The sequence below is a fragment of the Heliconius melpomene genome, chromosome 10 (genome assembly GCF_056956725.1).
Source record: "Heliconius melpomene rosina isolate 202511_hmr_F chromosome 10, ASM5695672v1, whole genome shotgun sequence".
Classification (NCBI taxonomy): Eukaryota; Metazoa; Arthropoda; class Insecta; order Lepidoptera; family Nymphalidae; genus Heliconius; species Heliconius melpomene.
In genome coordinates, this window is record NC_140398.1 from 3,673,000 (window position 1) to 3,692,090 (window position 19,091).

General features: G+C 32.5%; 1 protein-coding gene across 1 annotated transcript in view; it reads left to right on the plus strand.

Moving 5' to 3' along the window:
- The first annotated feature begins 7,232 nt into the window (after window positions 1-7,232).
- Window positions 7,233-19,091, plus strand: part of LOC146535207 (protein Wnt-4-like) — a 68,196-nt gene continuing 56,337 nt past the window's right edge. Inside the window, exon 1 of the mRNA XM_085191915.1 lies at window positions 7,233-7,617. Coding sequence (XP_085048041.1) covers window positions 7,550-7,617 — 68 coding nt within the window. The 5' untranslated portion in view covers window positions 7,233-7,549. The remainder of the gene's footprint in view (window positions 7,618-19,091) is intronic.

The window sequence follows — 19,091 nt, forward strand, 5'->3', positions numbered from 1 at the left end:
TCTACTTTCACTGTCAATGTGTGTTGAGTGGCGAAACTCAACGCCGCAAATGCAATTCAATTCACTAATTAAAGTTTTTCAATAAAAAAATAATAGATATAATTAGAAACTTATAATAGCATAATAATAAATAATGTCATGTCTATCACTTCTGTAAGCCTTTTTACCAATGTCTTTAAGGCATTTATAGATTATTCATTTGTATCTCGCAGTATCGATTCTTTTATGTTATTGTTTGTCTGTCGTTTCGTCTACTCTCTCGATATGGAACGTAATTGCGGGGTAAGTACAAGAAATATAGACAAATACTTTCATATTTTCAATAGTGTCCTTTTTTACGTCTGAATTTTAATTTGCAGTTATTATGGACGTCGTAAAATTTCATATGCTTAAACAAATTTTTATGTAATCAATAACTTTTTATATATTACTTTTGAATTGAAGAATAACAGGGTGGGCAGGGGGAACTTGGGAACCTAGTGTTAAGACATAAAGTGAATGAAAAAAAATCTTGGTAATTTCATTGATAACTTTAAATAATAACATAATTTTGACATTGCGAATATTACGGCCGAATCTTTAAAATATAAAAAAAAACCGGTATTTTTAAAAAAAATTACATATAAAAACTTTCCTACGAGTATATAGTAGTAATCTATATATTTTTATCTATAAACTGTATATGGCTTTATAATTTAAAAAGTTTATTAGGTCACTTTATGCGTCTTGTTAATATGTAGCTGTAGGGCAGAGGCCCCTTTTAATGAGAACGTTTGGATTGTAAACATGGGGGCAATTATTTCGATTAGCTATAAAAAATAATGGCAGGCTAATAATCGTAGCATAGCTGTTACGTATGAGATTCTAAAAATATATTTCAGTACAAATTTATATAGAACTAGTAGATTTTATATTAAATATTTTTTGGACAACCTTTTGATACTCTGTGACTTGTGTACTAATCAGAATTATTATATGGAAGCCGATTTCCTTTCAATTTTTGTATAAAAAATACGTATTTTTATTTTTTCACTTTGTTTTTTTTTCATAATTACTATACAAACATTTATACGGCCATCGTAGCGTAGTGGCACGCCTGCCGTGAGGTGTGATCGCTACTCCAGTTATGTGTTACCATTGAACGTGCAATATTTCGAAAATTAGGCTTATGCTTGGGGAACAGAGTGTCTTAACAACAGGTTTCCTTTTCCTACCCTGCTATGCGTGAATAAGCTTGTGCTATTTTATAATTATCTATTATACCTTAATATAAGAATGAGATAACAACATTACATCATCACTTAATTGTCCACAGATTAAATTACTCTATAATTGTATTTAACTCGCATGATTTATGTCAAATATTTTGTTGACCTGTATTTTAGGGATCCGTTAGCCTAATAGAAATTTTCTTAAAAATCAGGATAAATAATTTACTAATTATCTATCATATGCAGGTAACCGACATAGCTCTCAAAATATGCAAGCAGAAGTGGCAATAGGCAGGCGATGGGGAAGAAAGGACCTCGAATGGCGACCACGTCCCGGCAAAAGGAGTACAGGCCGCCCTCCAACCAGGTGGACCGAAGACCTCAAGAAGTTAGCGGGAACCCGCTGGATTCAAAGGGCGCAGGACCGGACGGAGTGGCGAGCATTGGGGGAGGCCTATGTCCAGCAGTGGACTTTAAAAGGCTGATGGATGATCTATCATAAAGAGTGAGAAATGCTATTATCATTTTTGTTTTCTTTTTATTTAAAAGTGAATATTATTTTTTTTAGTGGAGTACCTAGAGTAATGTTGAAGCTTTTTAAAAATAATATTTCATTCCGTAGTTTCATATATTATGAACTTACTGTAAATCAGAATGATACCTGCATTAATATAAAAAATATTTTCGTCGCGAAAATATGTTTTTAAAACATATTAAACTACCAAATCTAGGTCATCATAATTTTAACGAATACTTTAGAAAAGTCTAAAATTTTTAATAATTTTAAAGTCTAAAATCATTTTGATTTCCTTCCTCAATTATTTTAACGAGAACTTTTTCAAATATTATTTCGGAATGCATGAGGTTCGGAGTAGTTCGCCTAAGACTTATTTGGGTACTATTGCTTTTATAAATTGTAAATCTATTATTTTAATAGTTATTACAGTTTTTTATGTTAATACAATAGTAGGTAAAATATTTAAAGAAAAATTAAAAAAATCTTATAGCAATCTCAATACATAAAATTATTTACAGTGACCACTGGCATGTCCTAAACTTAAACTATTAATATGTAAATGAGATCTTCCCTTTGAACCGTATTTAGCACGCCGCTTGTAACCTAAACCCTTTTTATGACCAAATCGTAAGTCAAAAGAGATCTAGGGATATTATTTGTTCTTAGCTAAATGTAGAAAAATATAAGTATATTAATATATATACTTAAGTAATTTGGTGAGTTACTTTTATTATATGGTGGAATTTTATTATAGCTGATTATTAATTCTGAATAAACATTATTTTAATGAAAAAAATTGTAAAGAACCTAACACGGGCGTACTCTACTTTTCACGTATTTTTGTGATATCATAACTATGCCACTTTTATAACATATAGTTCTTAAATGAGATTATTAGTTTTTTTTGCCTATTAATTACAAAAAAGTATTTTGAATCTCTTAACCACTGTACCATTAGGTACTTGTATGTTCATAACGCGACACATGATGCAATGTTTAATTCCTGTAGCCTACACAAATTCTGTAACCTTAATGAAATAATGTTCAAAACAATTTAAAATTGTCATTTTAACCTTTCCTGAATTGAAGACAATTGAAATAATAGCTATTTGTGGCAAGCAATGCTGCTAATGTTAGATGAATTACGTATTAATGTTTTATGACACTGTCACATTTCATATTTTTCTGTAGAAAATTTGACTTTATTTGAATGATTATGTTGAAAAATAGTGAATTTAATAATAGTTTCTCTATTAATTAACGTTGTCAGAGGAAATGAGAAATATTTATTTACATTTATATTTTTATTTCTTCGCTTTGGTGTCGAGGCAAATAGCGGCGTTGAGTTCTGCCAATCGCCACGCAATGCCTCTAAAAAACAGAAGATTGTGGAGAACGGAGTGTCTTAACACTAGGTTCCCTCTGCCTACCCTGCTGTGTGCAACGTGAAGCCGACGTAAGTGTATTGTATTACTTGTTTAGACTCTAGGTTCTGGTGAATGCTGAGGATATCTCTATAGCTATTTTTGTTTAAATACGTATGTCAGTTCAATTGCATTTTTGTCCGTCGACAACAATAAAAAAGAGTGTCTTTATTTCAAATGAGACTTAATGAGATCAAATTCTTTCCTCAAATCGTTTCTCAAAATTACACAGCTTTAATGTAAAAAGTGTTAATGTATCGGTTCGCCCGCGCCAACTGTTGTTATAAATAAATAGAAAAAATGTTGTCACTCGATCGTGAACTTTATTAGATCGATGAAAAGTTCAATTTAGTTCAGAACGTTAAAAATGCGCAAAAAATGCATTAGGCCGGTACAGTTAAGACGGGATGCTGCACACTGACATTGGCGTTCTTTTTAAGTTTTAGACAAAATATCACTTTAATAATATAAGCAAAAAAATATTGTTATTTAAATAAAGTATAACCATATAAAATAGCAATCAGTTGATATTATCTGTGGCGACGGTGGCGAGTTAAAAGTCTATCAATATTATTTGTTTTGGATTCTGTTATTCAACAAATAACCGAAAGAAGTGTTATTTATTAATATCTTCTGTTCTTTGCGCTGGCAAGGGCAAAAGCCGGCCACTCAACACACAATGCCTCGTAAAATTCAGCGAAAAGTGGGGAACGGAGTGTCTTACCACTAGCCCTGCTACATGCGGGATATGTATACAGCGTGAAGCAGCAAGCAGTAAGCATTTTTTCGTACAACTCCACAGCCTTACATAATAATACATTAAGTTATAACAAAAATAAAAGAGAAAATAGAAATAAATACCATAATAAATGTTAATAAAACACAAATAATATTAGTTTAGTGTGCAACCACCTCATAAGCGGGCGGTACGTTTGATCTGTTGCAATTACAGCTTTACAGTGATCGTAAACAGCAGAATGCCAGGTAAGGCTTATTGTTGTTCTACCCTCAACATTTAAATCCACCGCAAAATTTACAACCCTTATTCCTTTCACTATAAGGCTCTCTTTCGCGTGAAGTAATTATAGTAAAAACTATTTTGAAAGCTCTATAGGAAATATTTCGATATCAATTAAGCTCTAAAACTATAAAGAGTGGGTTTATTTTTCTCTAGAGCAGTTTGTTGCAGAATTTTGCTGACTGTGCAGGTAAATTTGGTTTTGTGGTAAGCAATTATAGGTCTTGTGGTTTACTGATAAGGTATATATTTGTATTTCATTATCATTTGTAATATATACTAAGTCGGTTTCGTCCAATTGTAATGAAATTAGAGCGTGATGCGTGAAAATTGCATGCTTTTTGCAACGTTACCTGCCCCATACACAATGTTCGATAAATTTTGTTTATTAAATGAAAATTGTAATGGAATACGTATTTTTTTCGGTTTCACGCTGTATCCCGCATATATCAGGGTAGGGTACATTTCGTTCCCTCACATTCCCCACTTTCTGTCAATTTTCGAGGTTGATTGGCGGAACTTAACGCCGCGCTTTTAGTCTTGGTACCAGAACGAAGAAATGAGAATATTGATAAATAATAATTCATTCTCTCGAGTGGGGATCGAACCCGTTGCGTTACAGTCATACATACGCTTGTGCCCCTGCACCACGACGGCCTTACTCTCATTCAATATTTTTGTCTTCACAGTTGTTTCGCAATATGACGAATAAAAATATAAAAAATACTGTTATATTACTTTGTTTACAATATTATCTTATTTGACCTGGGAAACATGTACAAAATATTTTTTCTTGTGTGATTTAAACCAGTAACCTTTGCGTGTATTAATTTAGGCACTGTGCCACAATGGTGTTCATTTTATGATTATTGAAAAAGTGTATATTATTTATTAGATAGTGTATTTAAATTTATATATTACTAGCGGCCAGCTCGCGGTTTCACCCGCGTGATCTATGTTATTATTAATTTCTGTCTCCATGACTACGTCCTAGTGACGTTTATGCAAAATTTGAGACTCCTAGCATTTAGTAACGAATGACAAAGACAAATGTCATTAGTAACGAAGTTTCATACAAACTTTCAACCCCCAAAACAACCCCTTAGAAGTCGAATATTACAAATTCCCGTCTTAGCGAGCACCTACGTCCTATAAGTAACTCCTATGCAAAATTTCAGATTCCTAGCACACGTAGTTTCTGAGATTTCGTGATGAGTGAGTGACCTTTCGATTTTATATATATAGATCATATACAATTTTCGTATGGGACACATCTAGATGTGTTCTTTCTTTTATAATAAAAGCTCTAGTGGTACAGTGGGACAGCGTGTGACCGAGAACGCGATAGTTACTGGTACGATCCCACTCGGCTAAATGATTACATACAAAGCGCGGCGTTGAATTCCGCCACTTTACTACAGAATTAGGTGGAAATTGGGGAAAGCAGTGTTACATTAGGTTCCCTTTACTTACCCTGCCAAAGTAACATATTTTAAAGATAATTTTATTATTCTTTAGCTATTTATAGCTTTAAAGTCTCTGTCTACGCGTAGTATTTTTATTGTCGTTTTCGCCATGACGAGCCTACATTGTCTTATTCTTTGTTTATTTGTTCGCAGAAGATAATTTTAAAACGTGAGTATTGTATAGACTTTGGAGCGGTTAAACGAGTAAATATGTCAGCGTTAACCTTATCTCCAACTTAATGCGAATCTGTAGTTACTTGCAATATGTACAGTTGACAGAAAAAAATAATAGTTCTTTTTTATAACAACAATATGAAATCTTAATTGTGATTGTTATTTTATATCATACAAGTCATCGCCTTCAACTTTGCTCGCGTGAACTTTAAAATGGAAAGTGCCGTTCCTGTAAGAACTTCGGAATCCCTTTTCTTAGTCCTCTATACACCCTCACTTATTTATATGAAAAATTTCAACTTTCTAGGTCCATTTGTGCATGCGGTATCTGTTATTTATTAATTAACAATTCATAATAGAGATTTAGTGCTTTTATTAAGCTTCACGCTATATAAATATATTTATTTAATAATATAGTGCGAATGTTTTGTATGTAAGCCTTCGCCATAATTTATTAAGCCTAAGCTTTTTTTTCATCTAGACAAAGATTAATTACATTTTATATGGAATGTAATTTAAAAGAAATACAGGTAATTTACATAAGTAAATGGATAAGTTTCACAACTAAGGGACAGGATTTAACCGTTTTTTGCAATAAATAATATGTAAGCACCACGTCTCTTTAATCGTCTTTATATCAAATATTTTTACTTATTATCCTTTTAAGGTGGGCTTGCTATAAATAAGGTTATTATTATTTTTAACTTCACGCTATATACCACACATGGCAGGGTAGGCCTCTGCTTACATCCCTCTGGAACCTGGGAACCTGGTGTTAAAATATTCCGTTCTGATTAAGATACTTTCGTTCTTCACTTTGGAGTCATTGCATGTTGAATGGCGGAACTCATCGCCATGTTTTGCTTCGTTACCAGAGCGAGAAAGTGAAATTATAATTTATAATATATAATTTCCCCGAGTGAGAATCGAACCTACAACCTGTTACGTTTACAGTCGCACGCTTGTAAACCTGCGTCACGACTGGCCGCAAATATTTAAAATATGAGTAATATTATACATTCCCTTAATTATCTTACTTTCTTTTCATAATATAATATCTAGTATTATGTTTTTAATATTTTGTACTAAGTTGTTCAATTTGATATATTTAAAATTATTTCCTTTTACTTTTAGTCTTTTTTACTTTAAAGAATTGAATCAAAATAAATTTAAAGATATTTCCGTATAACGACATTAGCAACAGCTATAGGATATATATGTATGTACGCGCATACGCTTATAAAATGGAGAGGACACGTCTGTCTCGTTAAAAAAATAATTTATTCAAAGTAATGTAGGCTTCTTAGTAAGGGTTAAGGATGAACTAGTGCAGTATTGCATGCACGCCCTCCAAGCCGACCCTTCCCCTACAACGAATCCTATGGAATACTTACAAACGACTTAGAGCGAGCCAGTCTGGTTTTGTATTTCCGACCGCGCGCATCGCAGGCGCGTCTCTACAACTACACTTTCGACTTTCAACGTTTCCATTAAATCCCGCTTTTTAAACTATTCTTGAAATATATATTTATATTTTATTTTGTCACGTTCAAAAAGTTTCTGTCAAAAAGTTTTGTTTTGAAGTTTTTTTTTGTGATTATTTTGTGTTTTTTTTCCTTATTCTCGTGCTCCTTCGCGACATGTTAATAAAATTTTGGTTGTTTTTCAAATTTTGTGCCGTGATGTGTTGAAGATTGGGTGGAGGAGTAGTTTTTGTGGTACAGTACTTTTCCGGCATAATGAAGCTTTTTTGGAAAGTTTTGTGCTTCATACTTTTGATGGTAGAGGCTGTAAAGGGCAACTGGTGGTAAGTGAGCCTATACTTATATGGAATTTACAGTTATTTATTAATTATTTTTTATTGCATTTATAATCAAGATAATCACATATTATTTACCGGTATTCGCATCTCGTTTTTATCGACAAAAAAGTAATTTATTATAAAACTTGTTTCTTGCAAACTTTTTTCTACCTCTAATATAAATTAAAAGCGGAAATGAATCACTGCACGAGCGTTGAAGTAAATACTTCAAGAGACTTCAAGAAAGATGAAAATAGCTGGCAACTTTTTGGGTTATCTAAAAGTAGTATTGCCCAATGTAAATAATTATGTTTACATTTCGCTAGTAGAGTGTTTGACATGTGGTTCGAGAACAAAACACGATTTATGAGTGATGCATTGCAACGGATATTTTAGAAATTATACTGTGTACTTTTATAACTAAAACTTAATTAGGAAAACGTTATTTTTTTATGTAATATCTATATTTTAGATATTTTGCAGTATAGGTAGAGATAGCTGACAAAACTTAGTGATAGCTCACTGCGTTCTCCACTTAAGACATTTGAGTGGCGGAACCCAATATTTTTTTATTTATATTTAAATATACTACATTCTCTCAAAAGAAATTTTAGCCCAAAATAGAAAATTTAAATAATCTACGTATTATGTACTTATTTTAATGAAATAAGCAAAGTTAATGGTTGTTTTATCAGAACATTAAATGGCAACTAAAAGCTTGTCTTTATGACTTCCTCAGGCTGTCGGGTATTTTAGAATAATTCTATGACCGGGAACAAATAACGAAAGTTGTAACATGTACATGAGCTATGATTATTTCTAATATTATAATAGTAGATTATAATTATACGAAATACGTTACTTTCTCTTAAAAACGATGAAATGGATAAATAATTATAGTCAATTCTGAAAAAAAAAGCAAAATTTGTAATAAGCCTATTCCATAACACCTTTTCCAGCCTCAGATACACATATTATAATACATGAAAAAATAAAAAAATGTATATAGCGAATAGGGCAGAGAAAAGTAAGGGAGGAATATTCATTTCTCCACTTTCCATTAACTGATGCTAAGTATTGAGCGCAAGTATTTAAAACCCACCTTGGAGTAACGAGGCCCAGGATACACTTCTTGTATATATTTTTTTATTATTAAATTTTTACGATACATCATGATTATAAAGTAAATTGTTAGTAAACTGCAGGATATACACGTACTTATAAATATACTTTCTATTATATTAGAACTTACAATTAAAGTTGAAAGGGTTGATAGAGAGAATTTTGTGTTAAGACACTCCGTTGTCTACACACCTCCCGAATTTGAGACGTGAATGTTTTTTTACTTTTAACTTTTCTAAAGTTTTTTTGCACGCTTAGGATAGGTAAATATTTATTTCGAAAACTTGTAAAAAAATCAACATAACCCGTTTTGATCGTTCTGAGAACGTATGGCTTAGTAGTGAGAGCGCTTGGACGGTTTTCGAAAGCCGTAAGTTCAAATAAGTCCAGATCCCTATCTGTATATCCCTATATACAAAAATATATATTTTTATTAACATGAATCATATTTGTTTATAAGATATACCTAAATATATTTAAAGCGACATACGATTTGATTATTATGTTAGAGTACGTAAATATTTCCATTTAAGATTTTTTTTAAATTCTTAATGATATTTTATTACCTGGAGCTTAGCTAATAAAAGGTAGTAAAATTAATTAAAACGGAATATTTTAACACTTATTCATTATATAAAAAATAGTTGTATAACAGATTCTTTTAAAGTATGAAGGATAGTCCAGGTTCAATCACAGCTGCATTCCACACGCTCACGTTCAAAGGGATGTCACGGCAAGTTTGCTCAACGTTTCTATTGTTTAAAATAATTCTTGTCCAAACATAGTGTATGTAAGGTTAACTTTCAACTTACAGAGGTGGTCACGTCCTGTTTACACGTTGCATACATTTTGTAATGCGATTTCTCCTAAAATCTAATACTGTGAACTAACTAATTTATTAAAAGCATTAGAAGTTTAGAATAAGATAAATTATTAGTTTATTCCGCCTCTCACGCGAAAAGTATATAGAACGGAGTGTAATAACATTAAGTTCTCTATGCGCTATGAGAGAGGAAGCAAGAAGCTTAAATAAAAAATTATAGGTACTTTTATTTTTATAAAAATAATTTAAATTAAGCCCGTGGCGGCCTAGCGGCACATCGTCAAACGTATTGAATCATTTTCTTTTGCTTACTTTGATATCCGCCACTTAACAAGTAATGTCTGAAAATTCGGCGTGGAGAACTGAGTGTCTTAACACTACGTCCCATCCACCTACTCTGCTATGTACGTTGTATCTGTTCGGAATGATAGAGTAGAATACGGCTATTGTAATGCGTTTTTGGGCTAGTACCCAACACGCACTGATTAAGCAGTGGCCACATGAAAAAAATATTAATAGGTACTTATTAAATAAATTTAGGAAAATATTTAATGTTAAAATTTTATAGGCAACTATATGAGTTATTAGATAAGACTTGATTCATTAAATTACTTTTTAATGGATTTACATTTTAAACTAGTCACGGCCAATGAACTGAGTGTTTTTTTTTAAAATGTTATGCGTTTATTGCAGATAATATAATAAAATTGTAAATTACGAGTTTAATTTTGTGGCGCAGGGGCACAACAGTGTGGGCAACGCAACAGGCTATAGGTTCGATTCCAACTCTAGGAAATTAAATAAATATCCTCGCTCTGTTGACAAGGCAGAACTCGGCTTTGAGTTACGCCGCTCAACACGCAATGTTTCGAAAAATCTGCAGAGTATCTTAACACTAGGTTCCTGGGTTCCGGGGGTAAAAATTAAAAATTATATTTCATTATCGACGAACTTGTAATCGAGTATAGAGATTAAACACTCCTTGATACAAAACACAATCTTTATAGTGCACAGTAATTGCACACAATGAATCACAAGAATTAACACATTTCACATGGATAAGTAACAAGAACAACCTTATTCCACAAAGAAGAAACTACTTAGCATTCCATAGATCAACCGTGTGGACACCAGACCTGTCGCGTTAAAGGAGTTTAGAGGAATGCTTGCAAGACCCAAGAACGGCGGTTTATAATACATTAAGACTTTGATATCAGACAAATTGCGACGTTGAGTTTCGCCAATCAACGTGTAATGTCTCGAAAATTAAGCGGTGCATGGGGAATATTGTCTTAACACTTACTTCTATCTATCTGCTTTGCTATGCGAAACAGCGTTAAGCTCTTTTTCTATCATGTAAGTTATTAAAATATTAGTACAAGTGGGAACGGAAATCATACTTAATACCTTTTATTTCGCGGCAAATCTTTTGTAACTTTTTAATTTATATATCTTTTATTTTTTTTGTTTCTTTGTATATCTGAGCCCGTTGTAGTGCCCCCTGCAAAAGTGTGACTGCAACGTAACGGTTGTGGGTTCGATTCCCACTCGAAAGAATGTATTATTATTAATTAATATTTTAATTTCTTCGCTCTGCCATGAGGGCACAAAGTCCGGCGATAACTTCCACCATTTAACACGCAATGCCTCTACTACGGCTGAAAGTGGGGAAAAGAGTCTCTTAACACTATGTTCCCTTTGCCTACCCTGATGTGTGCGGGTTACAGCGTGAAGCTCATTTAGTTTAATATAATTTAATTTATATTAATACCAACGGAACCGGAAATCAACCACTAACACCGGTAATTACGTAGGGGCACCGTCATATATATTTTCTTTTCTTTTCGCGGCAAATCTTTTGTATATCTTTTAACATATATATATAACATCAGTCCTACAAACATGTTTGTCAACTGAGCTTTGATGTAGGCGATTTCCGCGCACTAAAATTATTTATACCCTAGCACCGGCACCGGTACGGAATAACTTTCACCGAGCTTTTGTTACGCGTTTTGTAAACAATACCATGTTGAGTTAGTTTAAAAATAAGATATACGAAGGCACTAAAGCTGTAGTGTTTAAGATGTTTGATCTTACGTGAGGTTATCGTGGTGCGTTGGGAATGTTGATGGTAGTGGATTCAAGTCCCATTCCAAAAAAAAAAATCTCTAAATAATTTTGTTGCTCTTGTTAATAAGAACCAGGGCAGCGTTCAGCTCCGTTATTCTAAATGTATTGTATGGAAATCAGACAGAAAATAGAGAACGGAGTGTCTAAACACTAGGTTCTTATTGCCAATCATGTAACTTGCAGATCTTACGAACAATGTAAGCTATTTCGTTAAAGAGCAATGAAGAGCTTTGTATGTTAATCATGATCCATCAATGGAACTAAGAATTTGATTCGATTATTTCTTTGCCTCTTAATGTCTTAATGTATTAATCAGCTGTGTAATATATAGGATTTTTTGTGCTTAGCTTTACGTTGTGTACCGCTATATATTAAGGTAGGCAGAGGGAACCCAATGCTGAGACACTTCGTTCCCAATTTCTTGCCGACTTCCCGTGATATTGCAATAGTGGAACCCAAAGCCGCTTTGTCTTGTTACCAGACGAAGAAATAAAATATTAAATTAATCATTTCTCTGAGCGGGAATCAACAATGGAAGTCTCTTAATGGGAAGGGAGTGTAGTATCTTAACACTAGGTCCCCAGGTTCCCTCTGCCTAACCTGTGTGCGGGATACGGCGTGTAACTAAAAAAAATATCATTAGTTTTCGACAATGACCCTTTTTAGGTTCCGCCATATAATAGGCACATAGAAAATGCGAAAAATATATTATTAGTATAACAAATAAGGGTAATTAGTACAATTAGCCAAAGTTTGCACATACTCGATAAATTCTAAAGATATTTTTGTATTTTTTTTAACCCTAGACATCATAAATGTTGTAAAAAACAGCTTTTCGTATATAACATATGAAGGAGAGGAGGAGGAGGAGAATTACATTATGCATTCATGCTATAGCATCTGCTACTGTAGTCTAGATCGTTGCCAATGTCAGCGTAGAATAACTATATGTAACGGTACTAATTTGTTTTATTAATACTTCTAAATAGATAAAAATAGCCTTAAAGAAATATTCTAATTTTGTTTATTGTGTTTTGCGAGGAAGGTGGAGAGAATTTAGTGATAAGATTTACCACTTTTTTATTTTTTTAGGCTACTAGCTGAATTATTGAATGGAACTAAATAAAAAAAATATTTTGGCCTTAGGACACCTACAATGCCTTTTTTTTTTTTTTTTTTTTAACGTGAGGAAATCCTTTTACGGATACCGGCCCGAGTGGGGACTCGAGCGGGTTATGTGGGACTCGTGGACCGGCTGAAGGCCAATCCCAATACCCACTAAAACCTCACGGTGCTCCTCCTCGACCGCCACTGGCCGCGAGACGCGGGGACTAGAATCGTCCACGAATCGCGGCGGGCACCTACAATGCCTAACCTACAAATAATCTTGCACATTCAAGTATTTATTTTCTTAATATTCTTTTTTTTTTTTAAATATGTACAAAAAACAAAAGATTCAATTATAGATTTATTAAAGCATTGCTATGCCATTATAATAAACTTATTATAGTATTTTCTTATTCAATATTTAATGGTGTTATAAGTTAAAATTTAAATTAACTTATTAAACTTTTTTTTTAGAAAGCTAAAGTGACTTATGCACTAAAAAGTTTTTTTTAGTTTTACACTGCCTTCACATAGAGCAGTAGGCAGAGGGAACCTAGTGGGTGTGCGTGTCGTGGCGGAACTGAACTCCGTGCTTTGTTGTTTTATCAGAGCGAGGAAATGTAAATAATTTACTCTCTCGAGTGAGGATCGAATGCACCACGACGGCCTTAGAAGTATCTTAATTAAACAATAAAAAACATTTAATAGTAAAATATTGCCTTTAGTTTATATTTTTTAACCCACAAACCATACTTTTATCATAAAAAACAAAATTAACACATGTTCTCAATAGTAAAATCCAAACGAGTGAACTAGTACAAAATAAATGATGTGTCAAATAATAGTCATCCGAGTCACATGCGCGCGCGCCGCTTTGATCTCCAACTATACCGCGAAAGATGTTTTCTTAATTACGGGAAATTATGTCCTTGTTGCTTAAAATATGATCTAATTAGTATGGTTCGTTGCGCGAAACGTCAGTCAAGTGGGGCGAGGTGATCTATGCGGTATTATATAAAAGAGAATTATAAACAAATAATAATAATAATTCTGTGTTAGAATTCTAGAGGCGTAGGGGTATAAGGGTGGGACTGTAACGAACGGAATATTAATAATTAATTCCATCGAGTAGGAATCGAACCCGCAATCGCCTCTGCACCACCACAGCCTTTACTTTTTTGTAGGATAACAAACAACTGTACCGCAAACATCAATGGTTTCCCCTTTATTAATTTCCTTTACCCAAGTGACATTCAAATGTAGTATCATCGTTTGAACGTATGCTATTATTGTCATCTGTTTTAAGTGTAATCTATCGTTTGAACTGAGAGCCATAAATTACACGTGTTGCATTGCTGTGTTGCAGAAATATTGTGAACTTGCATCGTTAAATATGTTGTTTTTTTAGCTTTACGCTTTATCCCGTATGTAGCAAGGTGAGGTGAGGGAACCTGGTGTTGAGACACTCCGCTTCTTGACTTTCGCTGAATTCTGGATGAATTACGTGTTAAGTGTAGGAACTCAACGGAAAAATATTAAATATTTGATTCACGTTTACAGTGGCACGCTTGTGTTTCTGCGCCATGACGGCCTTAAATCTATTAAGAAAACACTTTTTATTTCTGTCTCCTGCTAATATTTTAATTTTTTTTTGAAAGTAAGTAGAGAATGGATTAAAATCAATACTCAACACACGATGCCTCAAGAATTTGGAGCAAAGAACGGAGAACGGAAGGGTCTGAAGAGGAAGCGGATTATCTTAACTCCCAGGTTCCCTCTATTTGCGGCATAAGATAAAGTAAAGCGTGAAGCTAAAAACATGTAAATAGAACAAAAATATAATACAAGACAAGGTAAATAAAAATATAATAAAACACAAATCTTACATATTTTCATTTAATCAAGCAGGTAAAGCCGCAGGTCTAGCAAATTTCAAATAATATATTTCATAACTTTCGTTTATGGAAGGTTCCAGCACTATCAAACTTAGAAAGATAGTAGACTAATTAACTAAATTATTTTACAATACGTACAAAATTCCCATCATTTTTTAAGACATCATGGGAACCCTGACATTAGGCCGTCATAAAATCCACTTGTTAATTATTCGCGATAGGGAATTCAAACCGGTTAATTAAAATTATATTTTGGTACGAAGAGGCGGGACGGTAGGCGTAAACAATTATGTTCAATGAAATATGTATTATTTTCATTATTTATTTCTCATTTGTATTAAATTAAACGAATTTTAATGTGTGTTGCCTTTTGGAGGTAAATACCATTTTATAAAAAGTCACAAGCTCTTACCTTAAATGGAAGTAACATGCTAGTTTTTTTTATATGGCAAGTTTGGGTGGATTAATTCAAAATACAATTCAAAGAAATGTTTATGTATTGCATTCATTTAATAATTTACAAGTTGGTTTCTTTTAGTGTAAACGTTTTAAATAATTATTAATATAAAAAAAGATGACAAAAGCTGTTTTAGATTTAGGTTCCTCACTAAATAAATCGAAGTGCAGCGTTGGGTTCCGCCGTTGTAAAGTAACGTTTACTCTTAAGGAAATTTAGTATTTGTCTTGGCCTACAGCGCGAAATTATATAATTTCGCGCGACATATGCTAATAATTTCACGCTGTATCCCGCACTCAGCAGGGTATGCAGGGTTAAACACTCCGTTCCCCACTTTCCATTAATAATGACCAATTTTTATGATTAAATTAAAAAAAAAAACTATCTTTTACGTTCAAATAAACTACGATTTTAGTTGTTCTTGTGAAACTACAATAGGTTTAAATGCCACATTAACCAAAGAACAAAGTATGTAGGTATATTTTTATACATACATGGCAAAGACTAAACATAATATGACTTTTAATAATAAAAAACAAAGTTCAATACGTGATATTTAAGATTTAAAAATAGTTATTACTCACCATTGCTATATAAAATCTAGGCACTTAACTATTATAATTGTAGAACAACGAACTACTTGTTTTATATATTAAACGTTTGACATTGTACATGTGTGGACACGATTAGGCAACTTTTAGAATATGAACAAATGTCAATCATTGATAAGGAGCCAGGGGAGATACATCATACAGATTTAAGTGTTGTTTTGTGGCCAATCGTGGTGCAGAGGCACAACGACGGCAAAGCGTGTCAATTTGGTGGAAAGTGGAGAACGAGAGGGTCCTTCTTGATAGGAAGGGAGTGTCTTAACACTAGGTTCCCAAGTTACCTGTTGCCTACTTCTACTGAAAAACTTAAGGGATGTTTAAATTTTTTTTTTATTCACTCTTATTTCCACATACAGCGAGAGGCGAAGAAGACTAGGCAGTCGTCAATTTTATTCTTTATTATATTTAAGATCGCTTTAAGCCAACCCCTTTATATTTATAACAACCGTATAAATGGGTAGTACATCCACACATGTGCTCTTCTGTCCAGATTGCGTTCAATTCAATTTTCCAAAGTAATATTTCACACAAAACACGCCGGATAAAATCATTTATAAAGGCGTCACTAAACATTTACATATCGGTGCTAGCTCGAGGGTTGGCACTTTCTAATTTTTTATCATTACTTTTAAAATTGAGATTTTTAAATTTTAAAAAGTGTTTATGTGTATGTGGCATACTATCTGGAAAACTAAGCTTTTTCTGATAGAATTTTTATGGTGAAGTTATTCTAATTATAGTACGAATATACAGAATACTACACACTTAATTTAACTTAAAAGAAAGTAAATGTGCTATCAAAATAAATTTTATTTTGTTTTATTTGCCATTTTTTTATTTTAATTACCTATATTCTAGCTTAAAAATGAAAGCTATTTCGAATATTTTTATAATTGAACAATTTAATTTCTTATAAAAATAAATAGCTATTAAACATTTAAATGTTTCTTTGAAAAATCTAGATCAACTCATTTATTAATCGTTTTTCCCTATCATAGTGGCAACTGGCAACCTTTACACGTACGAGTACAGCCCGAGGGCTAGTACACACCGCTCGGCTAATTTGGTGATGTTATACAAGTCTCAGTCTTTACCCTGTCTATTACAATATTGGACTATAAAGTGAAGTTAGTGTAATAATATCGATAGAATTATGTATTATATTTTATTATTATTAAAAAATTGCAATTGCAAAAAATATACTTTTTTTCCTATAGATAAGTGGAAAAATTAATTAATGTAGTGTTTTTCCGTTGATTTCTTCAAAATTGCATGTTCAGCGGTGGAACCTAAGGCTGCGTTTTATATAATTATTTATTAATTAAATCTTTTTTCCAAGAAATAGAGAGTCAGAAATAGGCACAAATGTTTGACTGTCGTGCAACGGTCTTTGTGTGTTCGATTCTCACTCGGAGAAATGAAATATTTAACGATTTTATTTCTTCACTCTGGTAACAAAGTAAAAGCACGTAATGTTTCGAGCAGCACATACAGCACGAAATTTGTATAATATTACAAAATATCGACAACACTCATCACTATCCATATGAATATTTAATTTAACCCCTTCCGTGTTTATTTATTGGTCGTATATTTCATAGCCCGGGGCGATGCACACGCTGGGGTGCGGAATATGCAACTGAGGGTCGAACAAACTCTATTATTACACCGACGTTGTTAGAACAGTTCGTGTATTACAAATGTTTTCAAACAATGTAAAATTTGAGAAAAAATATTAATATTAAATTCAAATTCAAAATTTTCTTTATTCAAATAAACTATAAAAGCACTTTTGAATCGTCGAATGTACATGTCAACAAAAAGCTACCATTAAACAATGTTCGTACTTTTTCGTAATTAATTAATTTCGTATATAAGAGGATAGGCAGAGGACACTCCTTTCTATTTTTCGAGACATCGTTTGTTGAGTGCCGGGACACCACGAATTTCTTATTCCTAGCTAATATCAATAAAAATCGTATATATTTGCGTTATATGAAAAATTTACCATAATATTAAGCGCTTTTTTAGAAATTTAAAATGTAATTTCTAAAAAAATATATGTATATTGAGGTCGAGGACTTCTAAGGGCATTGATACAGCTTAAATAAACATGACGAAAGTTACTTAAAGTTCCAAACTAAGTCAAATCTAATCTAAATTCGAAGTTTTTGTTTTCTGCCATTTGGATCGATCTTTTATATTCATACATGTTTCTATATTCCCAGTCATGGTGCAAGGCTCGTACCCTTGCAGCTGTAAACGTACGATCGTAAGTTCGATTTCCACTCAGCTAATGAAATTTTTAATATTTTAATCTCTTCTCTCTGGTCTCAAGACAAAGCGGAGTTAAGTTCCGCCACTCAAAACGCAATGCCTTCAGTCTTCGGAAAAAAGTGGGGAGCGGGATGTCTTAACACAAGGCTCCCTCTGCCCGCCCTGATACTTGAATGAGATTTTATTCCTATCTATACTAATATAATAAAGCGGAAGAGTTTGTTTGTTTGTTTGTTTGAACGCTAAGATCTCTGGATCTACTGGTCTGATTTACTATGTTTTTGTTTTGTATGAAAGCTGCATTCTTCAGAAGTGCTATAGGCTATATAATATTACATTAAAAATATGTACTAATAAATTAAAATACTTTCTAATTTGACATGTAATTTATTCTGCCATGTTAATAACAACCGTTGTTGCTAAAGAACGGTTTGAAAAGTTTGTTTGTTGTTTTAAGAAAACGTTACCCAAAATGAACTTATATTTTGATATTCATCCTTATAAAAATAAATATATTATATAATATTTAATAAATATTCTTATAGTTCAAGCAGGCGTAGCCGCGTCCGGGTCCACTAGTGTTCCTATAATTAGAAAGATTTATTTTAATATCAATCTGCATATAATTATAATATATAAATGTTACACATATTCTAGGAAAATTTAGTTGTTTTAGATTTTCAGGAATTTAACTCGCATCGTTTGAGTTATTTACTCTTCAGTAATATGATATTTCACATTGCAAGTATATTCTCACGGTTTTCTTAGAACATTAAGATAGTATGCCAAAACTTCTCGGAAAATTTGCTTTATATGAGCTCTATTTACATGCAATTTACATTTTGTATAAATTGATTAAAGTATTAAAATAAATGTGAAAAATAAATATAATATTAAACGATATTTAGCGTCTATTATTGGTGTAGGTATATCTATATAGTACATTCGTAACTATTATAACTTTCTATCTTTGCTCTAATTGAAGTATTGTAGGTAATTCTTATATATTTTTTAAAATTTATATTTAATCAATATGCAGTCAAGATCTGGACGGTTTT